Source organism: Lycium barbarum, chromosome 11 (assembly GCF_019175385.1).
Source record: "Lycium barbarum isolate Lr01 chromosome 11, ASM1917538v2, whole genome shotgun sequence".
In the NCBI taxonomy this organism is placed as follows: Eukaryota; Viridiplantae; Streptophyta; class Magnoliopsida; order Solanales; family Solanaceae; genus Lycium; species Lycium barbarum.
This window is the reverse complement of record NC_083347.1, coordinates 17,697,233-17,722,194: the sequence shown is the minus strand read 5'-3', so window position 1 is coordinate 17,722,194 and position 24,962 is coordinate 17,697,233. Positions and strand designations below refer to the sequence as shown.

The 24,962-nt window shown below is 34.7% G+C and overlaps 3 protein-coding genes across 5 annotated transcripts; 1 reads left to right on the top strand and 2 right to left on the bottom strand.

The window, feature by feature from the left end:
* The first annotated feature begins 2,321 nt into the window (after window positions 1–2,321).
* Window positions 2,322–4,082, top strand: LOC132620442 (uncharacterized). The gene is made up of 3 exons (XM_060335112.1): window positions 2,322–2,653; window positions 3,369–3,497; window positions 3,804–4,082. The coding sequence occupies exons 1-3, from the start codon at window positions 2,414–2,416 to the stop codon at window positions 3,864–3,866; spliced, it is 432 nt and encodes a 143-aa protein (XP_060191095.1). The 5' UTR covers window positions 2,322–2,413; the 3' UTR covers window positions 3,867–4,082.
* Window positions 4,083–5,401: 1,319 nt separating this feature from the next.
* Window positions 5,402–10,147, bottom strand: LOC132616549 (uncharacterized). Of its 2 annotated transcripts, none has more exons than XM_060331030.1 (3): window positions 9,948–10,147; window positions 5,870–6,869; window positions 5,402–5,766 (listed from the first exon to the last, which is right to left on the bottom strand). In XM_060331030.1, the coding sequence occupies exon 2, from the start codon at window positions 6,865–6,867 to the stop codon at window positions 5,899–5,901; it is 969 nt and encodes a 322-aa protein (XP_060187013.1). In that variant the 5' UTR covers window positions 6,868–6,869; window positions 9,948–10,147; the 3' UTR covers window positions 5,402–5,766; window positions 5,870–5,898. The 2 variants fall into 2 exon arrangements, with proteins under 2 accessions (XP_060187013.1, XP_060187012.1); XM_060331029.1 differs by having other exon boundaries at window positions 5,852–6,869; window positions 9,948–10,145.
* A 1,653-nt stretch (window positions 10,148–11,800) lies between these two features.
* LOC132620375 (mitogen-activated protein kinase kinase kinase 1-like) lies at window positions 11,801–23,275 on the bottom strand. Of its 2 annotated transcripts, XR_009574817.1 has the most exons (10): window positions 21,995–23,275; window positions 20,929–21,013; window positions 20,514–20,576; window positions 19,910–20,067; window positions 19,108–19,180; window positions 18,911–18,970; window positions 17,333–17,443; window positions 15,074–15,298; window positions 14,158–14,230; window positions 11,801–12,171 (listed from the first exon to the last, which is right to left on the bottom strand). XR_009574817.1 is itself a non-coding variant. In XM_060335036.1 (9 exons), exons 1-8 carry the CDS (start codon window positions 22,939–22,941, stop codon window positions 15,083–15,085), a joined length of 1,713 nt encoding a protein of 570 aa, XP_060191019.1. In that variant the 5' UTR covers window positions 22,942–23,274; the 3' UTR covers window positions 11,801–12,171; window positions 15,074–15,082. The 2 variants fall into 2 exon arrangements, 1 of the variants encoding a protein (XP_060191019.1); XM_060335036.1 differs by lacking the exon at window positions 14,158–14,230 and having other exon boundaries at window positions 21,995–23,274.
* Between the last annotated feature and the right edge of the window lie 1,687 nt (window positions 23,276–24,962).

The following is a 24,962-nucleotide window of genomic DNA, read 5'->3' as shown; positions in this document are numbered from 1 at the left end:
TTTATTTATAATGGTAAAAGTTATTTCAATTTGATAACATGGTAGCCATATGTTTCAATACACTACCTTAATTCTTGTTGTCAAAAATTTCATTGTCAAATTTGAAGATTTGCATAGTTTAGTTCAAAGTTTTAAAATGTCAAGCAAAATTCTAATGTCAAAAAATATAAAAATAAAGATAAAATTTTAAAAAACTTGGAAAGGAGATTTTCTTGAGTCGCCCCTAGTGGAAAGTTGCATTTGATAGGTGTAATTTCTGGAAGGCCTTGTTTTTAGTGTAAAAAAAAAATGAAATCTAATTATTTTGTTAACCTGATTTAGTCATTTAGTATGAGTAATTGAATTAGCTTAGTCTTTTCGATAGTTCACAAACCCGTGGAGATAACAGTAATTTCTTCAGATTCTACAAATCTGAAACACAAGTAAATGGAGAAATGATGTACATTTGTTCGGTTGAATGAAATGGAATAACTAAGAAAATTTTCTCCATCTTTAAGAGCATTTATAATGAAAATTTTCAATTTTATCAGATACAATGGTTGGCACAGTTGGGTCATAATATTCCCAACCACAAATATTTAATTAAGTTTTTTTTTGTTGCTAACTCTGGGTTAACCTAATTAGCTTTGAATTTGGTCTGGGTATTATGAAAAAATTGATCTTGATGGTGCAACTAAAAATGGTGAAGTTGATAAAATTTTCACTTGTTCTTCGTTTATATAATATTTGTTCCTTCGTTCTTCAATACTATAAATTAGTGTTTGTTGATATCCATTATATCAACCAAAACACACGGATCCCCTTCAATTAGAACATAACTAGCAATGGGGTCTGTGAATTCAAGTTCAAATTCTAAATTAGCACAAAATCAAGATGAGGACAACTCAGAGAAGGATTCTCATTAGTATCACAAAAATCATCTTTCACGTCATCAACTTCATTAAGTGTTCCTAGCAAATGAAAACAATACTCATCGATATCAAACTTGAAAGATGTGAGTTCACTTTCACACTAATAAGAATGATTATTCACTTCTTCAAATGTATACCTACTTAGTACTTTATCACAAGAATCGTCAATATCAACCACAAATAAACTAACTCAATTTCATTTAAAGAAGGTACTTCATTAAGATTTTGCGCATCTAGTTGAAACAAATTACCACCAATTTCAAGAATACTATAAAAAAAATAACATTAGAATCAATCATTTCATCATCAGTTTATCAGATATAGGTGGGATATCATATTCAATACCCTCACGTTGACCAACTATCACAACATCATCACTAGGTTGAAATTCATTAGACATAATGTTTATTTCAACAAATAAGTCACAAACTTTCAAGTGGTAACATGTCATGAAAAACAAGTTGGCTATCACAAGTAATTCCATGAGAGTTATTTGCCCTATGCATCTAACAGGACTATTCAAATGATATAATAGCCGTCAATTTTCCTTTTTCTTTCTTTTCTCTTTTGTTTCCTTCAAAATGATGTGGCCAGTTGGCCTTCTTGAATTGTTGATATGAATAATGATAAAACATTATGTTTAAGTTTTAAACCATTAAAGCTGGCATGAGTATTTATGCAAGAAAATAAATAAAATTCAGAAATATGGAGTGTGTAGTAGGATAAATAATCGTCCTACTACATGGGTTTTCAACCCTTTTTTTAGTTTTAAATAATTCTCGGATGATAGACATGATACACTCTACTAAAATAGATTTCTAAAAAAATCTATCAATCATTGGTCGATCACAGCTGGTCGGTATAAAAACCGATCACCGACCGCACTTGGCCAATTTTTTAAAATTTTAAAACGACCGAATTGGGTCTGTTTTCTTTTTTTTGGTATGACATCCAACCTTCTTACTATACTAAGGGCAGATGATCGTGCGCTCGGCATTCGGAATGCTTAGTGAACACTTTGGCTGCACCATTGATTGGAATTCTTACAAAGGAGTAAGAAATATTTTTTAAATACTTTTTAGCAAAAGAAAAAAAAAATCATGTTAGCATAAGTCCATAACAAACACACCATAATGTTTTTAGATCTGCTCGTTAGAGACGTAAAATAAAATAGTATGTGAGAAATGGAACGTAAATTACGTTTTCTTTTTTCATGATGATTAATAGATTAGTGAAAAAGATCCAATTGAACAGGATTTGCTAGAGGGTCATATATAAGGATCAAATTGTCACATTGTAATTAGTTCCCTAACTAATTCTCAGTTTTCATCGGCCAAAGACCCCCAAAAATATAACTGAAACCTCGCAAATTAGTTTCTTTAATCAGAAATGTGAATTCACCTTGCAAGCACAATGGCATGTAACAATATAGACAAGTTGATGAAACGATAAATTACCATTCAAAGGCTAATTATTTAATAGAATAAGTTGGTCTTTTTAACATGAAAGTGAAAAGAGAAGGAGGAGTTATAATCAGTGTCTATGTTGAATCTTCATCAACCAAAGATTATTCACAACGTAGATCTAATCCCTTCAAGAAAAAGATTCATCCAAATCCATTTTCAAGAAAGAGAGGCTATGATCGTCGAGCACAACTTCTAGCCTATGCAAATGAGTTAAGGCATGGCAATTATCAACAAATATCATGGAAGTCTCACAATTCATCAAACCAAAAACACAAGGTAATTATAACATACAATCGAAATGGTCATGAAATGCTTTTTCTTTATAATAATGTTTTTATTTCCGAGCGCCCACTGGAGCACAGTGCAAATATCGGTGGATATTGGATTTGTCTACTTAAATACTCTCAGACTTTTGTTCATAGTACGATTCAGTGCCGAAGCAAGAATTTTCACAAAGGAAAGTTAAAACATAAAGAATTTTTAAGTACACAAAAAAGTCGAAAAGATTCTATATATATATAATAATTACCTATCTAAATAGTGTAATTTTTCGCACTCTTGGATAAGGGTGGCTCCAAAACTAATACGATTAGAATTAATTATTTACTGCTAAATCACACATCATGCGTTGCGCTCTTATCATTGAATAATCAAAGCACTGGGATCTAGTGAACGCTACTAAAAAAATCTCTATTTTCCCACTGAAAAATGTTCAGTGGCTATTGTTGGTGGGAAAAACCTATATAGTAGTGTTTTCACATAGAAAAATTAGGAAATTTCCTATCATTTCAAGGAGAACTTGTTTCCCACCTTGCGTTTTCTCAGTGAGCTGGTTCGATAGGAATTAGGTGGGAAAATTATGTTTTATAGCACAAATTTAACTGAATGTCGGTGGGAAACCCTTTTTTTAATCTAGTAGTGGAAATTCCCTATTTCTTTTCGTTGGTATATATCGTGTTTTCTTGTTAATAGGACTAACAACTTTGTACAGAAATGGAGATGGTCGAGAAGGATTAGATCGTCATTTTCCCGTTTGTTTCGTAGAAACGATAAGCAATGGAGGTATGAACACATTGGAAGACAAGGCTCCAAAGGAGAAAAAAGGAAAGCTCATTTTTGCGTGAGTATTGCTATTATTCCCTAAAATAATATTATGTGTATTTCCATATAATATGTTTGCCTTGTTAACTATGATGTAAGTTATACACAGTGACAGTATAAAGAATTTCTATATTATTAGTGCAACTCAACTTAATGTAGCAAGTTCCTACTTTATTTTCTAGAGTACTATATCAAACTTGATACGATGAATTACTTGTTGTGTGCCAATTTTAGCTGATGAAAAAAAAAAAAAAAAAAAACTTATATACTATCGCTAAGAATTTAAGCTCCAACTAATTTGTTATTTTTCTGATGTGTAATGCAGAATAGATTGAAGTGCTTCTTTAAGGACATCTTAGGTGTCTGGCAATTCACTAAGCAATCGTGACTATCAAGTTATTAAACGGATAATTAAGCCTTGAAGCTTCCTATGATTGTTTCGTTTAATTGAATTTTTGAAGTTTCTAATATAGAAGTAAATTTGATTTTCCTGTTGTGCAAGAATTTCAAATTCATTTTCAGTTATCATTTGTCGAAAACAGAAGATAGCTAAATGCTTGTGAATTATGATCGTGAATTATGATCCACAAATGGCTAGTTTTGTTATCAGATTCGGAAAATGCTCCTAAATGACCATGAATGGTATATGTACATTTGCTCAGTGTTAAACTAACTCTCTTGTCAGTTGTCATCAATAATCAATTTAAAAAGAGTTAATTACTCAAACACGTCTATATTATGAAAATCCAAAAATTAGGGAATGCATCGATCAGATAATAATATATTCTAGTAGTACCATGACAAAACGTCTTGATTCTTGAATATGCATTTTAGAGCATACATGCTAAAAAGAACATTAACTTGAAACTTCTCTGATTGAAACTTCTAACGTAAATAATTATAAACAAAATGAAAACAGTCAAAAGGTTTAAAAAAAAAAAAAAGGCATTTTCCATGCTCTTCTTCCTTGAATTTCTTCTCATTGAGAGATGCGGTATTGCCGAGAGATAGATGCTCTGTTTTTCCATTGGAAAATATGCAGGATAGTGTTATTTTCAGAAGTCAGCAGGAGAAAGAATTCGTTTAGATTTTCTCTCAATAAGAAACTGCACGATCTTTTCCCCTATTATAAAGAATCAATTTAAAAAGAGATCAGTGCTCCAATATCATTTTTCGATATTCATCATATGTTTGCTTGGGGATCACTTACGTTATGAGGCTCTTTATTGGGATTATATGTATTTTGTAAACTAGAAGAGTAACTCTTTTTTCCATTGGGTATAACTTCAACTATTCACAGGCCATCAATTAGTTAATCGTCTGACATATTTTAGTTCATTCCTCCCTCTCATTTTCTATTTGCATGTTATAACTGAATTCTATGTTTTATAACACAACCTCCTTTCTTGCACTGAGCAAAAAAAAAGAAAAGTAAATTTATCAGCTTGAGACTATGCGATTGGTTTGCATATTAGTCAAAGTTTTACCCCACAACCCCTAAAGCAAATAGGACGCATATATCATCTATAATTAAAAAGAAAGTAAAAACGATGCAACAAGGTATATGCATCTAATCCATTTTTATGTTATATATCGCATCAATTGATCATCAAAAGCAACTATGTTCCTATATTAATTGTTATGGGCGTGTTTGGTACGAAAGAAAATAAATGATTTTCATATTTTCTGGTGTTTGATTAAAAAACAAAACATTAGTGTCCCAAAAGCATTTATATGGGGAGTGGGGGTCAGGCAATGGGGCAGTCGAGGGACAGTGGGAGGTGGGGCATTGAATGGTGAGAAGAAGAAAATGAACTTTGAATGCCAAGTATAGAATTTGTTTTCCCTACTTCCACTAGGAAAGTCATCATCTTCCTAATCCTATCAAATCTTATCAAACATATGACGACGACGAATCACATAGGCATCGCAAGCCGGTAAAAACATAAAGAACAGTACGACTCTCAAATAAGCCTCTTACAAGAATCATCAAAAGCACGGAATAAAGACGATACAGGCAAAATACTACTAGTTCATAGTTTAAGGAAATTAACCCCATGCACCAATGTCGCGCCCTCCTTTCCTGAAGGATCGATATTATCCAATGAGAGGAAAAATTCCTCTGAAGTTACCTGATTTTATGAAACTATCGCCTTATTCATGAAATTAAAGCATCTAGGAGTAGGGAGGAGGGTTGAATTTACTTTACTATGCAATCTGGTTCCTATTTACAGGCAACTAAAGGAACTCCAAATTGCTGCAAGCAGTGTCATCAATCCTCTAAAAACCTGCAGGAAACAATGGTTAGGAATGGCAACATGGATGTCTCACACATTTTTGTGTTGTAACAAATAAAGTCATAGTAAAACATACATGCGTCATCATCCCTACCACTCTTGAAAACCTTTTTTTCTGATTAATCACCGAATTCTGCTACTGGCTCGATGACGTTGCCGCCTTCTTGATCTTCCCAATAAGAGCCTACTGTGAAGTCGAGAGATTCTGTTGAAAACATTAGATGCAGCCCCAGTGCCAGAATGATGGGCGAAAAAATCATCCGAATCAAATGACTGATAGCCATCATCGAAAAGATCATCTGAGTGGACATTATCATTCCAGCGACTGCCAAAAGGTTCTGACCTAAAAACAGTCTCATCGAGATGGTTATCCAATCCAAAATTCCTATGGAGGCCTCCGAAATTACCCTCTATTACATAATCTCCCATTACAATTGCCCCAGGCATGGCAGATCTGATTGTGCTAAACACATCGTTCAACTCTCTCTCGTGCTCAAGCTTCTTCCATTTCTCTGCAAGTGAAGGGTCTACTTCAAGGGGGCATGCTGAAGGATGCTCCCGTCTTACATGTTTCTTTAACTTTTTGTACGTTCCAACAAATGAGCAATTTTCATGCATGCATGCTCTCTTCTTTGCATTTAGATGCTTACGTGCAGGTTCCACAACCGTCCAACCCTTTACCTGTCCACGACAGAGTGGGCATAGGAGTTGAGCTACCGAATCCCCAGCAAACGAACCTGCTCCTGACGAGCAATTAGGATCATCAGTTGACAGCAACCCTGGTTCAGAGCCCTCAATTGAAGTGACTTTAGTATATGCTTTCTTGTACTGCTCAAGACAATTTGAGAAACGATAGCTAGTAGCGCACATATAAGGACGACATCCCTTGTCATAAGAAGAGCACAGCAGCAGCACTGCATTGTGAGGATGCTCCATGCAAACTGCGCAAGTTGCCCCTTCCCATTCTTTCTTTTCTGATGATTTTGGTCGTTTCTCCTTTTGGTGAATCTTCTTGCACATTTTTGAGCGGCAAGACAGCAAATCATGGTGATGGAAATCAGTTACCTGTTGCACCTTGCTTGGTTTTGTCATTTCTGGAAAAGAAGATATAGTCCCCACCCACAAAATAAAGGGAACAAAAAAACCAATGGGAAAGGGTGGGGGGGCAGGGGAAGAGGTTAGTAAACCAGATTTTTGCTAAACGAGCAAGCTTAAACTATTAAATAATAACTGGAGAGAATGAAAAAGATATCATGCAAGGTTTCAATGTTTCACAAACTCTGCACTTAGACCTTGGGCGCATTCATAGATGTTGTTCTCAAAACAGATAAACTTGCTGCCTTTGATGAAAGAAAACTAGAGGATAAAGATATTTCTTAAATCACCTAAAACTGTTCAGTGCACATGATGCTGATCGACATAACATGAGAACTGAACTATTAACATCCTCTCTGTTTCATCTATCTAACTAGTTTTAGGAAGTAGAGCAGGTAAATCTACACCAGCTACATGCTCATCAAATGAACCAGCTCGACCACACAAAAAAAGGAACGCTCCAATGAAAAGCCAACCTCCAACACATACTGGTGTTTTAAAACAGATCCCCAGTGGACCGTGAAGTTTATGCCTTTTATAGGTGAATTCGTTTATTCTCCAACTTTTCATTAAAAATCACTCTCCTTGTCCGACTCTAGACCATTAGATATTCTCCCGTCTCTATCTCAAAATCTGACCATTGACAGGTAATTTTATAAATACAATGTCTTTTCCCTTCCAATTATCAACCATGTCTTTCAGATTATTCTTTTTCTTCTTCTTCTTCTTTTTTTTTTTTTTTTTTTTTGTATTCTAGTATGATTTGTGCTTCTCTTTCTCATTTATGCTATTTGACTCACACATGTAACGGATAAAAGTTTATTTAAAAGTCAAAAAATTTAACTAAATAGTTATAAACACATTCATTAATAACATTGAAGAATGAATTTTTTTAAAATAGAAATAAAATTGAAAAAACAGAAAATTGCTCCTAATAGTTGTATTTTTAAAATGCCAAAGAAATTCAAAATTCTACCTAAAAATTTGAAAATAAAAGAGATGGGACTCAAATATCTAGTGCGTTGTTTATTTAATTGTTAATATCTAGTGCACTTAAAATTAAATAACACTTGTGCATGACAATATTTGCGGCAAATTCTTAAAGACCTTCTCTATTTATATCATCAATAAATTTAAAATAACTTACAGTACTGAATCATAGGTAAAACATTTAAAGTGAAAATAATGGGAACAATAACATACTTCAATAAAAAATGGGGAAAATAACATAAATTGAAGTTAACCAACTTCACAAAAAGAATACGAAAAAGAAAAACAGAAGATACGAAAACAAGAGGGGAAGTTCTGGAAGAAAAAAAAAGAATCGGAGGTAGCTAATTTAGAGAGCAAAATAGGCGCGGTCTTTCTAAAATCACCGGTCAATGCTATGATTTTGAAATAGGATAGGCTAACGTCAGAGGAAGTTTAATCACACAAAACTACTGACCATAGTTTTTTTTCTCCACCCCAATTTATGTGATGGTGTTTGACTGAACTCGAAATTTAAGGAGGATAGAAAGACTTTAGGAACTTGTGGTCTAAATTAAGCCATAGATATTTGGGTGACTACAAATCATCTCATTAAGGGTAAAATGGGCATTTTAAAGTTAACTGTTCCTAAATAAAGAAAAGTATCATTCTTTCTGGGACTAACTAAAAAGGAATTAGTGGCACATACATTGGGAAGAAGAGAGTAATAAATATGGGCAGAACAATCAACTAGATAGCCTAGGTTGTTTAACTTGTAAAAGAACACTAAGGATCGAAACCTCTCTCAATATCCCAACTTTGGCACTTTGCAACAAGAAAAATATGAGAACAACAGTAATTGTGCATGATCAAAATTCAAATATGAGCAGAAAGGTCATTCAACTAGGAGAATAATGATCTTCCAATTAGTGTTCGGGCTTCTTTATCCTCTAACTAGGTTATTGACAATTTATACAAGATATCCTCAACCAACTGAACAGACCAACAGAATATAATATCTCAATTGTAAAAGTTAATAGCATTAGTATTGATCAGCCTATCCACCAACCTAAATCCCGCTCATTACGTCATCACTTCAAACAAGTAGTTACACTTCCCAAACTCGCCCTTTTGAACAGGATCTCCATTTCTCCTCTTTTGAGAGTTAATAAGGTATTTTAAAACAGATTTACAATTGCAATACACAGAAAAACAAACCAGAAAGCCCTTTTAGAAAACTTTCCAAACACGAAAACAGACCCATTTTCCAATTCCAACTCTTAAGTGAAACTCTTAGGCAATGTTATCCATAACAAGTTTTTTTTATTCTTTATGACAAGGGAACCCGCAGCCGCTACCCTTTGGGTGCGCACTGGGTAAACCCGCTCTAGTGCAATAGCCCGCAAACCACACAGGAGAGGTAACCCGCACTACGCAAGCCATGTGCAATGAGCTCGACCCAAAAGGCAAATTCCCTACTTTCGTAGGCAGGGGATTTCGAACCTGAGACCTCCATTATGAAAGGCCCATGCTCAACCAACTGAGCCACCCTTGCGGGTTCCATAACAAGTATTTTTCCCAACTTTACAATGCCTTCAGAGTTTTAACAATTAGCAAATGGGATTTTTACAAAAAATATACAACCCAACATAGCCATATTTTCAGTTTACATTCACACAACCAACTTTATTTTTCGCAACAGTGCTTATACACACAGGTATACAACATTATACGACACATACAAACACTATCCACTTACGGTAAACAATGTGTCCACCTTGTATAAAAGTGTATAAGAGGTTTTTAAGCGAAAACTGGGCTAAACCGGGTAAATGCATGGTGTATTTTTCCTTTGAATATGGAACACTATCATATTTTCAACAAATAGAACAGTGACCAAAATAATACAACCTGTAAACACTACAAAAACCTAATCAATAAAATATAAATGAAATCTAGTCAGGCACAAATAAATCCAAATCAATTTGCTCAAAATTCACACACAGACATAATTAAACACAAAGATATACACATCAAATTAGAGCAGGAAACAAGCAATCGAAATCTGAAAAAAAAAAAAAAAAAAGAGGGATCTTCAACAAATGTACCTGAATAACCTACGAATCGACGAACAAAAATAGTACTAGGTTTCTCTGCACCTGTATATATATATCTATCGATTTATCAAAATATGATTTGAAAAAACAAAATAAAATAAAATATATATATGGAGGAGAGAGAAGAAAGGGTTTGCGTCCAACAATTGGTTTCTCTCTCTCTCTCTCTCTCTAAATAGTTTTGCTGCTTGCCACTATGGGTGGTCTTATACTGTTATTATCTGTAAATACAAATTACAGTGTCATTTCATTTTTTACGGGTCGGGTTGCTTTGTATTGATGTAACGTGAACATGGTGGAGTCATGTTTTTAACATTGTGACGCCATTATTTTATCGTGCCTGACTTTTTCACCAAGCATTATGTTACACCTCTATAGTCCACATTATGTACCTCTATAGTCCACATTATGATACTTTAATTGAAGCCTATATTTTCTAAAAGATGATTTCCTTTAAACACTTGAATTAAGACCTGTTTTGATTGTGACGCATAATAAATTGTTTATATTAGACACTTTTGATTCAAATTGTGAAAAAACAATTACACATATTTTCAAATTTATATTACATAGATAAGTTAACCATATAAAATATATCATCTATTTTAATTATGTACATTAGTCTCAATTGGAACATGTTTGAAGTTTTATTGTTAATTGATGCTAATGTGTATAATTAAATGAAGTAACATTTTTAGTGATTAATTTAACTACTGTGTAATATATGGCTTAAGAATATACATAAAAGTTTTTCCAAAATATGAGCCGGAAGTATTTAATAAAAATAGTTTATCATGTATTCAGTTATTTAGTCGAAACATACCATAATTCGAGTGTCTAAATAAAATTTACTTACAAATTTAATAAATTGTTGATATATTCAGCCTTAATATGTCACATTTTGAACCCAATAACACTCACAATTCAAACCCAGTATCACTGTTAACTAGTTCAAAATTTAGTAATCTGCTTCCCCAGTAACAATTTTCATTATACCTAAATAATAGCAGTACTGAATATCGATACAATTCTTCTTCGAATTTTCCATGTTCAGGTACTTTCTGATGAATTTACTTCTGTTGCTTCCACCTTCCCAGACAAGGGACAAATTCTCCAAAAAGCTTAAAAAGTGCAAAGGAATATGATGCTTAACCAATTTAAAAAGATTATACGAAGAAATCATTCATACAATTCTTTGGGACGTCTTCCTCCTTTCTTCCTCTTCATTTCTTTCTTTTTTTCCTTTCTCAAGCTCCCTTACCAACCCCTCAAACGGGAAGTTATTCATTTCTTAAAAACCACGTCATATTCTTTCGCGAAACACCTATGTAACATATTATTCAATTGTAGTCCCATACTAGTTGAGAATATGTGTTATTGTCTCCTTACATGGTCTTAAACAACTCTCAACTCTTCTCCATTCTTTATTTATCCAATGTTAATCCCCATATTATATTGTTCATGCTCCAGATGACCATTAATCTTCTTCACATCAACCAGCCTTTGTTTTTTATTTACCTGATGTTGGTCACTCATGTTATTTAGTCTGCGCTCCAAATATCCAACTCTAGACATGCACGATTCTTATTGTTCCACATTAGTTGAAATGTGTTGTTACCTACTTATATGGTCTTGGACAAGTTCACTTCTATCGACTAGCTTTTGAGGTTGAGTTAGACAGGATGCGCTTTTTACTCACAGATTTGTTCCATCTTCCGCCTAACTATAAGACGGTCGTGCCCAGCTTCTTTTACTGCTAGCCCACAGCTTGAGACGAGAAAATTGAAATACAAAGTTATACATTAGATCTTACTACACAACAGAACAATTAACTAAAAGGAAAAGAAACAAGAAAGAGAGGAAGAAAGCAACTGGGCCTCTTCTCGTGATATATACATTTCAAATGGGTCATCTATCTTTACATCCCATACCGGCTCAAGCACTCAACTATGAATTGAACTGCATATACACCACAAAACCTGACCTCTTCTTCCTCCCATAGTGGGGTGGAAGAGAGACGTCTGGAAGGCGGAAAGAATGATGGGGGTGGGGGCTCAAAATTACACTGCAGCAAAGGCATTGACCACAACTGCAAACAGCTTCAACGTGGTTTCAAAACAACAAATAGCTGAACTCGGAGTTCAAATACAGATTCTGGGAGCGCGTGCAGATTACTTTTCACCAAAATTTTGAGGATCCAATGGGAAGAACTGATCTGCAGGAAAAATGACATAAAATATATCTTAGATGTACTGCTAAAATTAAGCCTAGCGAGACCAGCAGATTGTAATAAAACATCAAAAAGTCCATCCAAAGGTGGAAAGGTAAATGTTACTCAAAGACTGTGAATAGATCGTGACCCTGATAACGTAAGACGACGCATGGAGTTCTATATACTTTCAAAGCAGCATCATTATCATGTTCTTCAGTTTTTCTTTTTTTCTATTGGCCTTCCCCGGGCCAGCTTACATGTACCTCTGACTATTCCACTAAATACTGATACTTTGTGCCATGTAATTCATCCCATCAGGCCTTAGATGGAGAGAAATCACAGTGGCTTTTATTGGATTTGGACCCTTGTCTCCAAAGTTTGCACTCACTTCATTACTAGGCGATACTGTTGGATTGTTCTCATGTTTGTCAGTTTGAAGTGCCCTTTCACATGAATTGGCGTACTTGAGAAAATAACAAGTTAAACAACAAAACCTCTATGCAGAATGTGATAAGAAAGGGAATGTACTCAGAATGGAGGAGGAGCGCAATGAAAGGCTAAATATCAGAAGTTCTTTCCAATAAAGGGGCTAAATCTCATAGGATCGGAGAACCAGCTTGACACATTACCCTCCTCTCTAAAGCCCACGAAACCGGTCCTATTGCACAAGCCAAATGGCCCAACTCAATGCTTGGAGCCTTGGACAACGCGAACCAGAATCCACCAATTAAAGCCCTACCATCTGGATTCGCCAAATGTTCTATCAATTAATGCACCCATCAGGCTCAGGCCCTCGTAACAAGGCCTTTCTAAATCTCAGGGGATTGTCTATCATTAAGTTTGGATTTTTATTTTCTTCTTCAAAGCAGCATTTTCTTTAATAAAGGTACCTTTTTTATTTATTTTTAAATGAATAAAGGTTTTATTAATAAAGGTACAAAGATGGTACGAACAGTACAAGACGAAAGAAATGCAGAACAGAATTTCAAAGACATCAAGACTGCTCCAACTGCCTGCCTCCTAACAAGTCCAAGAAATCCATATATGGTCTATTTGTCCTTCAAAGCAAGCTCTATTCCTTTCCAACCATAAAGTCCAAAAGCTGCATATACGAATAGTATCCCAAGATCAGCTTCAAGCCTTTATAAATCCTTTGTCCTTGCCAACGCTCTAATAAATCCCTTATGCAGTTAGAATAACACAGATACTCAAGAAAAGGTCCCAACACTGTCTAGAAAATTTAGAGTTAAGAAACAGATGCTCAACGGATTCCAGATCCTCCTCACACAGAAAACATCTATTAACAAGAGAAAAGCCTCTTCTATGGAGGTTGTCCTGAGTCAAACAGGCTCCCCAAGCTACAATCCAACCAAAGTAAGCTACTTTACTAGGAGCTTTTGTCTTCCAAATCATCTTTCCTGGCCAGTTAGTTTACCAAGAGCCTGACTGCCTCATCAACAATCTGTAGCAGTCATTCACAGAGAACTTTTTATCCTTGCTAGTCATCCATATCAAAAAGTCTTATGTTAGTGCCAATTTGCATTTCTTCCAACTGCTGCATTATCTGACAAAATCATTCAGATTTCTTCTGAAGTTCACTTGCCAGCCTGGATCTGAATGAAACTCAAAAATAGTACCTTCTCTATTAATGGAGCAGCTGTATAAAATTGGAAATTTGCTTCTCAAATTTTCATTACCTTTCCAGATGTCTGTCAGAACCTGATATTCTCACCATTACCCACTTCTAATCTGGTACTCCCTCTGTCCCAATTTATGTGTCGTTCTTTCCTTTTAAGACTGTCCCAAAAAGAATGACACGTCTTTATATTTAGTAACAATTTAAGTTCAAACTTCCCATTTTACCCCAATGAAATGCTAGCCACAACCACAAGATCCAAAAGTTTTCCCTTTTTTTTTCTTAAACTCCGTGCCCAATCACACACATAAATTGGCACGGAGGGAATATGTGAATAGAACTCATCCCATAACCTGATTATATTCTTCCAGATCCAACATTTTGAATGTGAATTAGGTAGACATGATCTCCATCCATCCTTGTCAGCTGTCACAATAAATAGCTTCAATTACTTGCTTCCAGAAAGCCTCACCCTCAGAACTATATTTCCATAACCACTTGAACAGCAAACTTTTGTTATGCAATTAATGAGGTACCTTTTTTGATAAGTAAAGGTATTTTTAGCGAGGTACCTTTTAAATTCTCCTTAAAAACCAAAATGTTTCACCTTAAATAGCAGTATACTGTGATTCTCTCAAACAAATTTAGACATTTTAATTCTCCACTTTGAATTAGTCCCTTTTTTTAAGTATTTTACAATCCCATGTGTTTTAATAATCTCTAGAATCTGAAGGCTAGTCGATTTTATCCTTACAAACAACGAAGAAACTACAAAGTTGGACACAGACGGATATTTTATTTCTGTAGAACATATTGCTTCTTTTACATTTCCATTCATTTGTTTGATACACTAATGATTCAAGTGAGCAACACATCTTTCTTGGGAGAGATCTATACGGTCATGTGGGCAAAGATAGTAACGGTTTTGACCAAGTACGCGGGGATATGGTTATGGCACTAGGAATGATGAAGGAAAGTCTATCCTAAAGATAGTGACGGCTTTGACCAAGAACCCAACTTGTTTGGGACTGAGGCTTAGTTGTTATATTGATTCAAGTGACACTAAACACAAGTAATTTCTCTTAAAATGATTGTGCAGATTAACTAAAGCAGATTTCTACAATTAGATGGCAGAAATTTTTGCCAACTCAACTGAAGCAATGGCAGGAATCAAGGTGAACACGGAAGCATTTTGAAATTCTAACACAACAGTTGAGCAAGTGACTACCATTAGTAAAAATAGATAACCAAGTGACATTTGGAACTTACAACAAGATTTCAAAGCCTCCTGCCTAGATTGAGAGGAGAAGCTGAGCCTGAGGAAGAGGGAAGTGTTCGTTTTACAAACGGATGCTCCAAGAGCTGAGAAGCAGTTGGACGAGCACTAGGATCCACTTGCAGACAGTGGTTAATAAAACCTCGTGCATCTATCGAAAGGGTATTAGGGACAGCTGGAGGTTCCCCTTTTCCAATCCTAAACAGTGCCTGCATTGGCTGTTCCACAAAAATATATATGGTCACTCTCCAAAAAATAGTGAATTTGCACGCATCAGCATCATTACAAAGAAGGTGTTCAATCAAAGAAATGCTTCCCCCCACCCAAACCCTCTTTTTCGTTTTTTCATAAACAAGCTAAACTCAATTGCACAAGGATAACATTTTCTACGTTGACCATAATAAGAAATATAACAAAAGGAAACCTCATAAATTTATAGCATTTGACAGGAAAATAGCTATTTCTCATGTATTATGAGGTAACTTCCAACTTAAAGACTTAGCATCTCATTCCTCGTCCAAAAAAAGAATTTCAGTATTTTTATATCAATTTAGAGCAGAAACTCCATTACATATATATATATATATATATATATATATATATATATATATATATATATATATATATATATATATATATATATACACACACACATATATACTAGTTATATATGTACTATTGTGGTCCGGCCCTTCCCTGGACCCCGCGCATAGCGGGAGCTTAGTGCACCGGGCTGCCCTTTTTTTTTATATACTAGTTATGTGAGGCCCGGGCTCCAAACTCAAGATATAAAAGTAGATATTTTAATTAAAGAAATATAATTTGGGTTAGTACAAGTGTACAACAACAACAACCATATACCCATTGTAGTCCCACAAGTGGGTAATTACGTTAGTAATAATTAAATTTCATATAAGTATATTTTCAATATATGAAAGCAAAACTTTCATTCCACTCCTTTAATATTTTAACTTCCATTTTGATGAAATTATTTACTTCAAATCAAATGCGGAGCCAGAATTTGACATTTATAAGTTATGTATCCTAATTTTCTAAAGTTATTTAGTTCTAAATAAATAATCTATACACAGTTAATGAACTTTTAAGACAAATACATAATTTAACTTGTGCAGCGGATGGAGCTGCTCCTCCCTTAATTAGGGATTAGGGGTTCGAACATGGATATGGAAAAAATCTTTGGAGGGAGCGCTTCCCCCGAATGGGCGCGCTACAGTGCGAATTATCTGGTTTAATTGGGCTCAAATGCGGATATCGAGCACCAAACAGAAAACCAAAGAACATGAAAAATGAGGTAGGAGGTTCGATAGCTTTTGAAAAGTAGACCTTAAAAACAAAAAACAAAAAATTGACTTAAATAAATAAGATTAGGACCTAAAAGTAATTAATTAAAAAGTTTAAAAAAAATTTGGAAATTCTTGTGAGGACTACAAAAGTCCCTAAGTTTGCCCTTATATATAGTAGTAATATGGGGAGGGGGAGGACAAAAAACTCCATACTCATATATATATGTGTGTCTGTTTTAATCCTGAAAAATGTTTTTTGCAACGTGCCAGATCATCCAAAAATGCACTACTTTTGGAGGATCCTATGCACACCCGTCGACATTTCTGAAGAGTCCGGCCGACATAGTTTTTAATCAGTGATTTCCCAATAATAAAATATAACTAGCAAAAGACCATTTAACATAGCAGAATAGCATAAACAAATGCATTTTGTGTGAGAATATAGATCCCAAACATCTACAGCTAATGGTGCACACCTCTAAAAATTCTCCTCCTTAGAATAACTGGAAAAAGAGAAGACTAAAGCATATAAGAGGTCAAAGGCGTGGATAATTCCACATTTCAATAGCCATTTCGTTTCGGTACAAATACAATTTTGTTGAGACAGCTTAATCAAGTATTGAATTAGACTCTACATGTATCAATAACAGAGCACTCCAATCATCGTTTCTAGAATAGACCTTGTGCACATCTTTCAATCAGAGTGAATGGCTACATATAAAATTTCAAAAAGTTATGAGTTAATATTTCGCCCATGAATTAGATCTACCAAGACTAATGGATAGCGTACTAGACCCTCATGCGGCAGAAAGAATACCATTTCAGCCAAAATAATTCATACTTGTCTAGATTTTACCAATAACATATACCACCACAAAGCCATTGACAAGTATGTCTGACCAATCAATATTTAATGAAGAAAAAAATATGAAGCTCGTGCATACGTACATTATCTAAGTGGGAGTAAGGAAACTTGCGAGTAAGCATCTCTAGGACAGTACAGCCAAGGCTCCATATATCAGCTGGAAGTCCATAACCTTGGTTCTTCCTGTTCACAACCTACATAGAGGATGGGTCATAGAAATGAGCACCTGAAACCACTGCCAATGGAAACTCATGGAGAGGAAAGAAAACAATGTACATTCTTTCTGATATTCTATTGTAACAATAGTATAGATTGTATCAAGAATCTCGAATTTCAAATAATGAAAGAAAATAGGTGGATGTGTTAACAACCCACAATGTAACTACATAATTTATGTGCTAAACAAGATTTTGCAACAGTACACTTACACAAACTTGCAAGACTCTCCAGAGATTAGAATGTCTATTACATCTATGATTAATTAGAGATATAAGTGGATTAACTTCGCCCTAAAATACTTCCTATGTCTGCCTTATTTGGATGCACATGTACCCAAAAAGAACAATCATGAATTCATTCGCCAACTTCAAACTCAAAGAATAAATAGACAAGTTATTTAGATTTGCTTGAAGAAGTTGTAAAGAATTGCTAATTCGAGCTGCAGCGAAACTATTTGGGCTTAAATTTTTGGATTCCGGAGGCAAGACCAACAAATTGTTACATCTACTATTTAGGTATACACCAATAAAATTGATAAGAAGGTAAAAATAAGCAAGCTGACAGTAAAATATAACAGTCATGCAAACATAGGATCTAAATATGCAATTTGAACCACCTCTAGCACCTGCATCCACATCCACTAAAAATTTGCATCGCCTATTTTCAGATTGAGCTTGACAAAGATATTCAATCTTTAATAATGGAGGAGACAAAATTTTCCTCACACTAGATATGAGATCATATGTGGCCCATGAGGCATAGGCTAGTGGCTGCTATAAAATAACTTGGTTTTAAACTTTTGAAACTGCAAGAAACAAACCAAACAAGTTTCTCTGGCTAGCAGCCTGACGCACAAATCATTAAACATTGGGTGACTGAGCAACCATGTCAATTAGCTATTCTCCTATCTGCCTACAAGCACTAATTTACTCCAAAGGATGATAATATCTAGAGATACCTCTGAAATTCATATTTTAACAGTTCACCATGTGAAAAAGTCAACATTATAAGTCATTTAAAAACCACAAGACTCTTAGTGTGTGCGCCAAATGCAATTCTTTCAAGGAGTACTAAATTATGCATCTCAAAGCTGATTGGTGATTGCTAAGAAGCAAGCATGAGAGCATGAGACTCTTGTTGTGCGGGCCAAGTACATGCTCACCCAAAAGAGTTTTAACATCTGTTTCTTGATGCTGATTGATGATTGCTACGAAGCAAGAAAGCAAGAACCCCAAACCCATTAATGCACTCGGCAACTATTTTTTTAAAACACTTAAAGATTTGATTTCCATTAATATTAACTTGCGAAAATGCACCAAAATTGATATTTTTATAATCACAACAAAACAGGCCCCTCAAGTGATTTGCAAGATTACATATATATTTAGATTAGCCAATTTCCAGTTAAGTGTTAATAGTCAAAAAAGACAATCAAAGCTTACCTCAGGAGCCATCCAGAGTGCAGTACCCTTGAAAGACTTGACATCATTCAACTTAGTAGCCTGCATGTTGTACAAATCCACTTATCAGAATTTGTCACACAAAAAAAGAGCTTAAAACTCCTGGAAGTGTGGAAGAGAATAAAAGCATCAGAATGAGAGAGACAAAATAAAGGACAAAAACGAGATGATAAAACAACCTTTGCAAGGCCAAAATCAGCAAGCTTGACTGATCCATTAGTATCCACCAATATATTAGCGCATTTAATATCTCTACAAGAAAAATAAAATAAAAGCATATCAGAAATCTATAAGAAATAATTATGTTATTGTGCAGGCCTTTTCAAAGATATGGGGCACGCCAATTTTAACTTCAACCAAGAATGTAAAAACTTAAAAACTAAAGGTTATAAACTAAAGCAAAACAAATTCTCATGTAAATCCTTCTTTTAATGCATGAATATTATCCCTGACTGGTAAATTCTGTTAAAAGATCCACCTTCTCAACCATCTTTCACAAATCACAATTCAGATGCATTTTCTTTGTAAGTAGTAAGTAATCACACGCTAGCATGAGTATGCTAGAGTTACTAGATCATTTAACCTTGTAAGTCCTCATCTTCCTAAATTTAGATAACAAACCAGATAAGAAAATAGTTCATAGAGATCTTCTAGAGCGTATGAAAACAGATGAGAAAAGTGATCCACCACGGTCACTTAAATAAATTGGCATTACTGAATTCAAATGTTTACTTTATTGATCAATAAATGAAACATTTGGTGAATCCTAGTGATTCACATAAACGTCATTAACTTGCAACAATCCGCAAACAACCTATACCCTTATTCAAAACGGACAGGAGGCTCAACTCCTGAGTTCACTATCCAGTGTATCACGATAATAGACATTAAGAAAACCAACCAATTGGTAAAAGAGATCTAATACATATATAAAAAGAAAGGAGAGTAGAGATAGCAAACATTTGTTGCTCTGATTTTCACCTGTGAACCACATTTTGGTCATGCAAATACTTCAAACCACGTAAAATCTGCCTTGTGTAGGCGGATACTTGTGTATCTCGAAGGTGATACTTCTGGTAAAGATTCAACAGAGATCCTTGTGGGACCAGCTCAAGAAAGATGTACAATTTTGAATCATTCTGCAAAATATTTAGCCAGGAGTTGAAAAAAGGATTAACTACAGAGAGAAGATTGCTAGACAAAGCGAAAGAGATTGAAGTATTAAGACAGTTAGCTTATCCAATTTAATCATGGTACTAAAAACGTGGCAAGCGAAGTGAATTTTGAAAAGGAAGATGTGAGACAGTAAACAAACAAATTTGAAAGGTTGGAAAGAAATCTAAGACAATATTTTACATTTAAGCTGCCAAAAGTGGAGAGCGAGACATACAGCTAGAAAAATGGCTAGGTAAAAAGCATTTCTGCATATAGGATCAAATGCGTGAATGGTAATGTGCACTCTTCAGACCAAAGGCTTTTATATAGAAAAGTATTTATTCACAGGGAAAGAATTAGAAAACAGTTCCTCTCTGAGAAGGAGCCATTTTAGGAAGCAAGCAGAAGCACAAAATAGAGAAGGAATTACCTTGTCGGTTCCATAATATCGGACTATGTTCTCGTGTTCGAACCGACTTAGAAGTTCAATCTCCTATACACGAACAAGACAAATGAAAAAGAAACAAAACAAATCAGTGAATACGCCACTAAAAGTAGAACATAGACCACCAAGAAGCACAAAGGAGGAAGCATGAGAATCTAGAAATATAATGACAATTATCCAAAAAAATGACAATTTCATATGCACATAATAGTAGCTTTCTTCATCATTCAAACTTATTTCATATGTCTTATAAAAGGATGGTCCGTTTCTAATCCAAATTCCTCTTCTTTGTTCCACACTTCCACTTCTATTAATTTTGTTATTGGGGGTGTCTCCAAATTCCAGCTCAAATAAATGGTTTTTTGATAAGTTCCAACCCCATCAAAAATATTGTACCAACCTGTTCGAGTTGAGATAGACATTGCCTTCCCCCATCACCTTGATCAAGTAATGACACTTCCTTCACAGCAAAAAAGAAACCATCACTGCAGCAATGAGAACACAGAAGGTTACTTTCCAATAAAAAATGTGAAAGCAGGAAAGGTTTAGCAAGTCATATAATTCTAAAAGACCTAAAAACTGGTAGAAATTAGAGAAAAGTCCAAATTGAGTATGACAGGAAACTATAATTTAATGAGGTACATATCAATATTTTGTTTCCTTTTTGTTCTGGGTGATTAATTCAATATCTTCTTAGCGCAGCCTGACTTTTGTGAATGATGTAAATGTCATTCTAGACATGCTCAGTGCTTTGCAGAATCTGTAATGCTTCTGTAGCACTTTCATATTGCTAACTTCCTCTCAATAAAAGTTTACACTCATCTATCAAAAAGATCCAACAAGTTGGATTCATCAATAAATCATTATTGCAGAAGAGAAAAAGACAAGTTTTCCTATTAGCCATTAAGTTTTCTGCCATAGTCGGGTTAAGCAACACATTATGTCTCTGAAGTTTTGTCAAGCAGTCACAAATACACTTGCCTTTATTTAAGAGTGTGCTCCTAACTGTAGACAACCTTAAATTACACTGTATCTTCAAACAATACCTATCAACACTAAATGTCAAGTAGTAACTATTTTCGTAATAATTGATTGTCTTTTTGAAAGATAAAGTTTCTTATACACCACATTGGTTTATGTTAAATAGCTAACAGCTTCCATTACCTAATTTCCTTAAGATTTAGAATCACAAATAACAGCTTGTGGTATCTTGATACATCAAATACTAAATAAACCTTCATTCCTTGAAGCTCTATTTAGTATTCCCACTTTCAAACAGAAAGATTTCTTTCCTTCAATAAAAATGGAGGGTATTAAAAATCTGTCTCCTGATTTATTAATATCAAGGTAATAGATATTTTGCACCAAAATTACAGCCAAGCAAACTAGCTGCAGTCTAGCAAATCATGCTCAAAATTGAAAAGCAAAAAGAAACTAAAGATGAGTCATAAAAGCATCGGGCTTACTCTGAAATTCCTTCATAAACGGATCCAAATGATCCACGTCCTAGGAGATCACCCTTTTCCCATCCTGTAATGAAGCGCGTGAATCTCCCATTCGGTGAGATGATAGACGTACGCTCTGTCGTGCTGCTGGAAGAGTCATCATCGTTCGAAGTATTGGTGAAAGAACTCGATACTGAAAGCAAGCTAGTCTCTCTTATTCTCCTCCTAGTACTATTGTCCTCCTCCTCATCCTCCTCGTTCTTAATACATAGGTCATCGCCGTTAACAACCTCAGATCTACAAAGCCCTGATTCCCTATGATCTTCCGGGCCAAATGCCTTAAATATATCCCAAGTAGAGCATGAACCATCAACTATTGGCAGCGACATGACCGGTGGAGGAGCCAGAAAAGGCGGCGGCCTTAAACCCCTAATCCCTCCACCACCACCACATCCAAGTAAACTTACAGGTTCATTTCCATTTAAAACAACTCCGTTCATTCTACTATTTGTTTCACACACATCACTAATATCATCATTTAACTTAACTGACTGAATTACATCACTAGCTTTACAACTATCATCATAATATCCAAGAATATTATCCTTACTTTTGTTATTACCTAGATCAATTGCCCTGCTAACGTTACTAGCAACATCAACAACATGATTATTATCCGTGGAGGAACGAACAATCATAGCATCCCATTCATCAGCAGGTATAGCAAAATCATCAGGACCCGAAAACCCTAACTTCTCGAAACATTCAAGGAACTCAACCTCTCCTTTTCCTTCGATTCGAAAACTCTTATTATCCTTACTAAACTCAATCATAGACGGTTCGTATTTAATACCCTTCCGTGCATTCAATCGCTCCAGCCTCGGCTTAGAATTAACGGAGGAAACAGCGCGTTTTTTCTTAGAGTCGACCCGCTTCTTATAAGCAGAAAATCCTGGCAATCGATGCATTGCCAGGTTCAGCTCGATCCATGTATTACTACAACCCCTCCCTAGGTGACTCACAATCTTATATTAGAGTTGCAGCGTACGCACCGGATCTCATTAGTTAAGCCTGCTTGGGTGAGAGTAGTACTGGACGGTGACACACGGACTACACGGTTTGTGGTTAAATTGGGATTAGGGTCTTTTGCCGGGAAGATTAGGTGAAATTTGTTTGGATAGAGGAAAGGGAAAAACGGGAGGAAACAGAGAGAAGAGAGATGGAAATGAGTGGTAAACGCCGACCGAAGGAAAACACAAACGCGGTTGACACTCTGGATTTCATAAAGTTATCACATGCAATTATTGGGTAATCTAAATAAAAAATTCCTGTCAGTACCTTTACGGTTAGTTTAATGAAGGTATTAAAGCATCGTACAACAGAACCAAGGCAGGAATCTAGTGATTTTTGTGTAGCACCTAAAGTATTTTATTGTTTTCATTTTTATTGTATTTTTGGCGGAAAAAATACAGGGGAAGCAGATTTTAAAAACCAACAAGTTGGTGTTTTGGCCATAGAAATTTATCAAATTGAAGATAGGAGTTGTATTTGATTATACTTTTTTGCGGAGGTGAATAAAGCACTTTTTTTTTCTAGAGCACTTTATTATAATAGTAATAATAATAATAATAATAATAATATTAGTAATAGAGATTATCAAGAAATTTAACTATAGGTTGTGATAAAAAAAATATAATTAATATTAAAATAGAAGCTTTACGATGTAAATTGGACAAAATTGGGCATCAACATGAGACTGTTAGAAATAAGGGTATATTAGACCCCATAGGTGGATGTCAGGGGTATTTGGGAGGTCAAAGGTGAATGACAGGGGTATTTGGGGGCTCAAAGGTGGATGAAGGTTATTTTTGCATCAATTCTAATAGTTGGAGGGTATTCTAGGCCCTTTTCCGTATTTAAAATCCAACTCCAAGCTGGATTAGAAATTTTTTAACTAAACACTAATTTTGAAATAAAAAGAAAAATTATTTCGGAAAATAGTGAATAATTCTCGCAGCCGAACAAAATGGGGGGTTTTGAAGAGAAAAAAAAGGTCCTAAAGAGCACCTATAGTATTATTGCTTTATTTTTTATTTTTGGCTGAAATACCGGAGAAGATGATTTAAAAACTCAAGTAATTCAGGGCGGGATCAGAAATGAAGACAATATGCAAATTACCTTTTAGAAATTGTATTTGTCTAAAGATATTACTTTCACCATTTCAATTTATGTGAAACTATTTGATCGGATACGGAGTTTAAAAAAGAAGAGAAGGTTTTTAAATGTGTTGTGTAAAATGAGGAATATTTTGTGTAGCTATAAATCACTACATAAAGGTGAATTATTGAGAAGGCTTTTTAATTATTGTGTAAAATGAGGCACATATATTTTGTGTGGTTATAAATCACTACGTAAAGTCGAATTGTTTTCAAAAATTCATACTTTAAATTTTGTGGAGATATTTCAAATTTGGGCCATGACCTCTGACAGACAAAATGCTGTTGGAATGGCAGTGGTGACACTTTTGAGAATAAAAATATCATGCAATTAAAATTTCCTGGAGGAAAAGCATAAGATGGGCCTGCCTGTGAGTACATCATAATTATGATTTATGAGCGTCAGATAATATTCTTCTTCGAACATTAAAGATGGTAGTTTATAGCCTGTTTGGCCAAGCTTACTTTTCTATAAAAAATATTTATTTTTTTTTAAAAAGTGAGGTATTTGGCTAAACTTTTGAGAGAAAATAAGTACTTTTGAGGAGTAGTAGAAGTAGTTTTTCAGAAGCTAAAAAAAATAGTTTTTGCTAAAAGCACTTTTTTAAAAAGTATTTTTGAGAAAAATACAAATAGATGCACTTTTTAAAAACTTGGTCAAACACTAATGGCTGCTCAAAAGTGTTTTTTTAATTAATTGGCTAAACACAAACTGTTTTTCACTAAAAGTGTTTTTTTGAAAAATACTTTTTAAAATAAGCTGATTTTAGAAG